This window comes from Aedes aegypti, chromosome 1 (genome assembly GCF_002204515.2).
Source record: "Aedes aegypti strain LVP_AGWG chromosome 1, AaegL5.0 Primary Assembly, whole genome shotgun sequence".
In the NCBI taxonomy this organism is placed as follows: domain Eukaryota; kingdom Metazoa; phylum Arthropoda; class Insecta; order Diptera; family Culicidae; genus Aedes; species Aedes aegypti.
The window spans coordinates 220,122,260-220,130,767 of NC_035107.1; the positions used below are offsets into that span (position 1 = coordinate 220,122,260).

At 41.4% G+C, this 8,508-nt stretch overlaps 1 protein-coding gene and 1 pseudogene across 1 annotated transcript; one reads left to right on the top strand and one right to left on the bottom strand.

Moving 5' to 3' along the window:
* Positions 1-2,027: 2,027 nt before the first annotated feature.
* Positions 2,028-2,935, bottom strand: LOC110681556 (annotated as a pseudogene).
* Positions 2,936-3,810: 875 nt separating this feature from the next.
* LOC5578516 (TATA box-binding protein-associated factor RNA polymerase I subunit B) lies at positions 3,811-7,224 on the top strand. The gene is made up of 2 exons (XM_001663857.2): positions 3,811-4,329; positions 5,022-7,224. Exons 1-2 carry the CDS (start codon positions 3,941-3,943, stop codon positions 7,153-7,155), a joined length of 2,523 nt encoding a protein of 840 aa, XP_001663907.2. The 5' UTR covers positions 3,811-3,940; the 3' UTR covers positions 7,156-7,224.
* The last annotated feature ends 1,284 nt before the right edge of the window (positions 7,225-8,508 follow it).

The window sequence follows — 8,508 nt, forward strand, 5'->3', positions numbered from 1 at the left end:
TAACTTTGATAATGCGGGTAACTTTGATAGTGCCTAACCCACCACATACTAAACGAAATATCATAATTTCTGTTAATCAGTAAAGCAAAAAGAATGCAAAACTAAAGAGCATTAGTATAACACTTCATGTAAGAGCGGTTTTCATTTGAATCAAGAACATTTTAGGCTTTTTATACGAATTTAAAAAAAATTACACAATTTTAGCATTTTCGCAACGTTTACAAACAATATGTTCTACGATCACTATTTGATGTAGTTTTGAATAGTTGGACACTTATCTTTGACAGCCTAGTTATCATAAAACTTGAAATCGGTCTCAAATCTCTTAGAGAAAAGCATTTTCACAAACTGGGACTATTTTTGTAAACTAAGTCAGAAATTTCCATATAACGTTAAACGCCTAGAGGTATGCAATGCCCTACAAATGTTCGTTATTCATTCAATTTCGTTCGAATCATACTCCATTATCAAAGTTACCCCAAAACAGAAAACCAACTTTCGATTATATGAAAAATTATATATCCATTCATAATAAATCTTTTGCCAATCTATCGACTGTAATCGATAGCTAGGATGCCAGTACTTGTTTTCAAAATATAAATTGTAAATCTTTGAAACAGCATGCATAAATATTCAAGTTTTCTTCGAAAAAACTATCAAAGTTACCCCGTTTTACGGTACTGATATTCTTAATCTGGGAGGCATTTGAGAAGGAAAATCTAAAGATCTGATGAAACATGATTAAGTGCTAAAATACCTCTTGCTAAACACCGACATGATTCTTTGTAAGAAATCCTGGACTTTTGAAGAAATCTTAGTGCATTTCCTAGACAAATTGCTAAGATAATTGAAACAAATAATTAATCAAGTCTCTGGATAATATCATGCAAGGATATCTAGGAAATTACTATTACTGTTGTAACGGCACATGAGAAACTTAAATGAACTTTTGAAGCACCCATTAAAATTTACTTGAGAAATTATTCGAGAAATTGTTTGGAAAATCTGCAGGAGTAATTCTTGAATGGAACGAATATTCCTAGGAGGAATTTTTAGAATAATTCCTGGGCATAAATGTGGATGAACTTATATTGGAAGTCATATGAAAATGCCCGAAAGACTAACTGGAAAAATTGGCATAAATACGTAAATTTAATTCTTAGAAAACTCTTAAACGAACCTATGTAGATTTGCTAGAAAGAACGCCTGTATGAATCTTTCGAAGATCTCCTATAATAATTTAACTGTAGAAATCAGTTGAAGAATTAGTTTGAAAATATCTGAAGAAAATCCTGAGACAGTCTCTGTGGAGCTAAAGGAAATAGAAGCGATGAAGTGCTTAAGGATTTCCTGGAGCAAATTCTGTAAAAAATCCCTCTAAGCATCCTTTGAAATGACGCTCGCAGAATCACTGGAGAACTCCATAACAGTATGCCAGGAAAAATCTAACGAAATCACTAGCAAAAATTCCTGAGACTTTTCCTCGATGAATCTGAGAAGAAATTTACGAAGAACCTGTGAACTAGTCGTGTAATAGTCTCTGAAGGTTTTTCGGGAACCTCTAAAATTTGGCATCAGGATTCAATGCAAGCGAAATAGGGAAAAAGTGACCATTTTAGTTTAAATAGAGATCTTAACGACCTGACGTTAGAGATTTTTAAGAGACATGTATTGAAATAGTGACCAAGTCTTGAAAATAGATTTGTAACCAGCCCTGTTACAAGCCTCCAGGAGATTTGTCAGCAACTTCTCAAGGATATTCAGGTTCAGGCATTTCTTCGGGGATTTTCAAAGACTCTGGTAGTTCCTCCATAAGTTTCTTCATGAATTTTTCGAATGATTTATCCGAGGCTTCTTTAGGAGTTGACCCAGGAATCCCCAAGAAGTTTCTCCTGTTATTCCTCCATGCGTTTCAGAAGTTTCTTCAGTAATTCATACACAACTCCAGTGATTCCTTCTGGAGTTTATCCGGATATTACTTCTGACAAACCTCCGTGGATTCCTCTTAGAGATTTTCCAGGAATTTATCCAGCTATCTTTAAGACTTCCTCCAGGAATTTGACAAATATTTCCTCGAGAGACTTCTAGAGTTCCTTCGGTGATTTCTTCAGAGAGCGCAGGCTTGCCATCTTTTACTTTTCCTCCTGCTTGGAATAGACCAGGGTCAGGAGGCACTTGTCTCAGTAGTGACGATATTCGTGAGTAACTGTGAAGACTCCGGCACTGCAGGTGTCGCTGATGTACTCACGACGCAGACGGTGGATCTTGCCGTTTTCGTCGATCTTCTAGTACTGAAGACGATAAGTTTGACCTTGTGCTTGATCTTCTTCCGGTGGAGTAATTCTTCTTCTTGCGCTCCTTGGCGCGGTGGAGGCGCAGCACCAAGTGGACTCCTTCTGGATGTTGTAGTCAGAGTGCGGCTATTTTCCACCTGCTTGCCGACGAAGATGAAACGCTGCTGATCTGGCGGGATTGTCCTCCTTGTCTTGGGTTTTGGACTTGACATTCTCGAACGTATCGGACGGTTCGACATCAAGGCATCAATCTTGCCCGTCAGGGTCTTAACGAACATCTGCATCCAAGATGCCTTACTCTGACACCACCACCAAAGTCAAATGTTTGGGAACGAAGGCGGATCTTACCAGGAACGAGTTGGGTGGGGTGCTGATGTAGAGTAATATTTTGGATTTCGGCCTGAAATTACAACGAATTGGATTAATTATGATTGATTTATGTAAAAAATACCAAAAATACTTACATTTTTCTGTCTACGACGACGGCGAGGACGAGGAAACAAAACAAAACATAAATTTCGAAAACAAACTGTCAAAAAATTAAAACGTCAATCTGACACTTCGATGTGCACGGAAATAAAACTACACGGAAAATGTTTTTACTGGGTACCCGATTGGTCCCCCAAATTTAAATGCGTTTCTTCGACAGTTCAAGGTCTTACTTTTTAAGTCTATGGTATTAGTCCCTCAAATGTCACTTTAAATTCTCTGTTTATTAAATTTCGCTCTCTGATCTCTCTCTGGAGAGCTTGTATGCGTTCTAGCTCACATGACTTTCTCAAAGTGTGTTTATAAATATCTTGAAATTGGCTAATAGCCGGTCTGCGAGAAGTGCGTTGATATATATAACTTTTATGTTATTGTGCCTGTGAATTAAAATGCGGTGTTCGTTCGAAGGTTGTCGAAGGAACGCACTATCCCCTCAATCAACAAGGTGAGCTAATATCACGTATGAACTCGATTCCTAACATAATACCGAATAACATCGAAAGCAAAGATTCGGGTGGCATCAGCATCTCGAACGCTCTTACTTAATTCATTGCTCACTCTTTTTGATAACATACGCAGATTTCATAGATAAAGCCTCTGATTTGGAAGATCATATATTAAAAACAAATATATTTTTTTATCTCTGAGATAACAATACCTTCTCGTGAGATAACAATACATTCTCAAGAGAAACCTAACCACAAGATTTAATGTTTGGCTCCGGCAATCAGGCTCCCGCTTGACAAGCATTTTGAGTTAGTTCGCAGGACCCAGGTTAGTAGAGGCAACAACCTTCAAAAACCCCTGCTATAATGGTAAAAAATACAATACTTGTTCTTATGTTGATCATGAAATCACTTCGGTTGAAAATCGTTGGTGCGAGTCTGTCAATTCTAACCCCTATTGTAGTAATTTTCACCATCAAGCTCCTTTCAGTGTATCTGAATATTGGCCCTTTTGAATTGTTACGCGAGATTTGTTTATTTTTGCATACGTCGGATTGAAAAAATATGCTTGAATTCGTTGTTCAAAAAATAAAATAAACATAAACAAACAACAAACTCACAACCGTTTAAAAGGCACGTGCTTGTCCGCTTTTAATATTTACCTTATTTTGTCTTAATTTTAATAAGAAAATTATTTAAAATTGCCCGAAAATGGATGCCTGTGAAGTGTGCGGTCAGAACGAGTTCACGGTGGAAGAAGGCTTCCACTACTGCGTCGAGTGCGGAACCAAATCGCAACGGCACGGTACCGAGCTGGTGGCCGAATTCGAAGAGAACATGCCCGGGGGTAAGGATGCCGTTGCTGGAGGAACCATCCGGATCAAACAGGTCAAGAAGAAGGGCAAAATGCTTACCAGCTGGGAGGTGGTCAACTACATTCTGCTGGGCTACACGGAACGGCTGGTGGCGATGGGAGCCGGGGAGGCGTTCAAGCTGACGGTTCTGCAACTGTGGACGGCCTATTTGCGCCGGTCGGAGGTGGCGTTTTTCGACAAGAACAAACCGGAACGGCCCCGGTTGGATGTGTTTCATCGGACGACGTAAGTTTTTGTCTTGGGGGGAGCAGGGCTGGTAACGACTGCGTGTCTTAAAAATAGCATTAGCAATCTCATGCTTAATTGTGGGGGTCTTCCTTAGCCTAGTGGTATTTAAAGTCCGAGGCTACAAAGCAAAGCCACGCTGAAGATATCTGGGTTTAATTCCCGGTCGGTCCAGGATCTTTTCGTAAAGGAAATTTCCTTGACTTCCCTGAGCATAGAGTATCATCGTACTTGCCACATAATATACGTATGCGAAAATGGCAACATTGGCAATGAAAGCTCTCAGTTAATAACTGTGGAAGTGCTCATAAGAACACTAAGCTGAGAAGCAGGCTCTGTCCCAGTGAGGACGTAATGCCAAGAATAAGAAGCAGAAGATGAGAACCCCCACTACTGTTCCTGACTACGCTCATGTTTCTACAAAAAATCATATTATGTATGAGAAGGAAATTTATCCAGCTTTTTACGCTAGCTATAAAACGGGTAAAAAGTTACAGCCTTTTTTAAAAGGTGCAATTAGATTCCGTACATTCTTTTAACAATTTAATCATTAAACAATCTCAAAATTTCACAGCAATCGATATTGTTTCAGTAAAAATTTACCAAATTTATAAATTAACTAATTGTAGACTGTTTATGGACTTGCATGAAAAAGCCTTGGAAGTATTTTAATAATTTAGTTTTTTTTTCAGGGATGCAAACATAATCTACAACCGCAAGATAAAAAAGAAGCGCGAACGGAGGAAAAGCGCAGATTCGGGTAGTAGGACGAGCTCTGTGCCGATTTCCGGCGTGGCGTTGACCAAGAAGGTGCGATCCGAGCAGAGAAGTTTGCTCAACGTGGAGTACGATTCGTTCCGGGCCAGTCAGTCGGATGTGAACCGGTCGCTGCACGAGCTCTCGGTGCGCTCGTTGAATGCTAGTCTGTCGGGAACGGACAGCGAAGCCAGCACGAAAAGTGGAGGCCAAAGGATAAAGTATTCCCGATTGGCCAGGATCAAAATGAAGCGCAGGCTCAAGATGTCAACCAAGCACATCGATAAGCACGAGAGCGATGTGGATGATTTGATGAGCTGCCACCGGAAAAAGGGACAAGGGAAAAGCAATCCGCGACACAGAACGGATCCGGAAAGTTTGTACCGGACAACGATAGCCTCAATCCTGGCGTTGGCATTGAATGTCAGTCGTAGTAAGGTTCAGTTTGCGGATTTGATGCGATTCTACAGAGAGGAGCACATTTCTACCATGAACCTCATGCAGTATATTCCGGAGGAAGTAGACTCCAACAGTTGTATGGAGACGCTGTGCGGACTTCAGAAAGGGCCATCCCTTACGCACCATGAACTTCTCGAGAGTGTTGTAAAGATGATGAGATTCATAAACGTTAAACCAATTCTTCCGGATTTTAGTCAACTTTGTAGACGATATCTTCAGGAACTGTGTCTGCCAACTGATTTGATGATATTCTTGGACCGCTTTTTGGCGGTATTTCCACCCAAAATGGAACATGAAATTAGCAGATGGTTTCCTAATTACGAAGCCCGAGCAATGGCAATAATTTTGTTTATGCTAAAGCTTCTGTTCGGCTGTAATGACTCAACCGAAATGAAATTGTCCAAATCAGCAGCGAAGTTCAATGCGATGCTTAAGAATCTGGGCCCGTCCTACCGGCAGCTGTTTGTCTTCCGAGAGTGGGTTCGATTCCTGGAAATGAGAAAACTTGTTCTAGGCCAAGTTCACCATCCTACAAATCGAGTCGTAGCGAAGCAAGAAGGGGTCGAACAAGATCCAGAACTTTTCATCGATTACAACTTGCGTAAAAGGCAAGGTGGAGATTTGTATCGGGCATCAACCAAGACCATAAACCGCAACTGGGTGTCCAAACTGAAGGATTTTGCCACCAACGTAGTGAATACTTATCACCGTCTTAATCCGAATTCAAACACGCAACAAAGCATCGAATTCGATCCCAGCCTCACACCGCATCGGTCGTATCTGGAAACGTTCCTCTTGGCATACAATCGAGAAGGTAAAATCCATGTGCCCGAGTTCCTACACGAGAATCACGAAGACCGTTCGATTGTCTCGCTCGTAAGCCCATCGGATCTCAAACAGCTCCTCCGCACCAACCATCAGATCACCCTCAAAACGAAGAAAGCACCCTCGGCCATAACACAGTTGAAATTTATCGACAGGGTTGTTGCACACAATGTCCTCTATCGGCTAATGGAGTACGAGTCTCCCTATCTGCTGATCGACGAGTGCGATGAATCCAACTGGACACCTCCCCCGAAACGCAGCCATCGAGACGAACCACACGAGTCAATCCTTACCCGAATCCTGATTCGCAACGAACAACAAGAAGGAGAAACCCACTGTGGCTTACGACAAGAGTCCGTCCTCGCGGATGACTCGATTCTGAGCAACACAACGGCGGATCTCTTCGATTCGCAGGAACCATCCTCGCAGGATAGCGTTATCCTCCCGTACCAGAACTCCACCCACTCGCTTCTGACGCCCAACTACGACTATTGGGTTCGATTTTATCCTGTCAGAATTCTGAGTTCTCGGGAACAATTTGACGAGGAAGTTGCCGTCACCCTTCCGGAAAACTTTCGCCTGGTGCTGGAGGAATGCGCCCGGATCGTCGAGACGCACCCCATGGTCCTGTATCAGGAGCTGATGACCGTGGAGGCGTATCTGTTCTATGCGGTGCAACCGGTCGAGCGATTCTTCCGTGGAACCGACACATGTGAGGTACAGTTCCACAGCAAAATCGACTACGGCATGGTTAGGACGGTCCACGAAGCGAAGAGGAAGTATTGAAATAGCTAATAATTCGCAACATTTTCTAGTTGTTCAATTGTTATTGTAGAGCTTGGGTTTAATTTACAATCAACTGGTTTACATAAGGATTTCCGAAATCACCCTAACGTGTTTAAAATTAGAAGGGATACCTAGGCGGGGCAAGATGGCCACTAGACTTTTGCAAATTTCGAAGTTTTGACTCCCCTTATCTACCGTAAGGACGCCATTCACCGCTCATTTAACAGCATTTCAACATGTTAAATTCTGCTAAAATCAGTTGTTCGATGTTTATCATAACTTTTTGCGCTAGACGCAAGATAAATCATTTGTTTTTGTAGGAAAAAAGTTGAAATGTGAAAAATGTAAAATGGTACCGAATGACATGGGGGCAATATGAGCCACCCCGGTTTTGACTTCAAAAACAGTGTTTTAATGTTGAGTGCCATTATGATCTGCTAAAGGATGCCTTAACCTTTCGGTCGTCGCGCGAATTTTTGTAACGCGAGTAGTCGCGCGTTGTACTTTGTACAACACCCTTGGTTTTGCGAATATCCCAGGAGTCTGACCACTTAGAAAGATGACGTCTTCAGCAAAACTGCTCAATAACTCAAGGGCTATCATTATTCAAGCCAATAAATTCGGGATTTTGCCACTTGGCGGCGCTAGCGAGCATAAAACTTTTGTTTCGCAGATCTCAGGATCCTGACCACTTAGAAAGATGGCGTCTTCGGCAAAGTTGTTCGATAACTCAAGGATTATCATTGTTTGAGCTAGTTGATTCAAAATGTTGCCACCATGCGGCGCTAGTGAACATAAAACATTTGTTTTGCAAATATCTCAGGTGCCTGATCACTAAGAGAGATGGCGTCTTCGACACAGTTGTTCAGAAACTCAAATTCTTACTTTGTTTAATCTTTAAAGTTAGAGATTTTGTAAAATAATGATATTCCCTGAGCTTCTGAACAACTTTGCCGAAGGTGCCTGTCTAAAAAGTCAAGATCCTGCAGTATCCGCAAAACAAAAATTTCGTGCTCACTAGCGCCGCATGGTGGCAAAATATCATATTTCATGGCTCAAATAATGCTAGCTTTTGAGCTACTGCACTACTTTGCCGAAGACACTATCTTGCTAAGTTGTCAGACTCCTGAGATATCTGCAAACAAAAGTTTCATGCTCACTAGCGCCGCCTAGTGGCAAAATTTTGAATCAACTAGCTCGAACAATGATAGTCCTTAACTTACTAAACAACTTTGTCGAAGACGCCATTCTTCTAAATGGTCAGGATCCTGAAATATCTGCATAACAAAAGTAAAAGTTCCATGCGCACTAGTGCCACCTAGCGATCATGTTCTGAATTAAATAAGGTACCAT

Coding starts and splice junctions, on each gene's coding strand:
- LOC5578516 (XM_001663857.2), top strand. CDS start 3,941: ATGGATGCCTGTGAAGTGTGCGGTCAGAACGAGTTCACGGTGGAAGAA. Junction 4,330..5,021: donor GATGTGTTTCATCGGACGAC/GTAAGTTTTTGT, acceptor TTTTTTTTTCAG/GGATGCAAACATAATCTACA.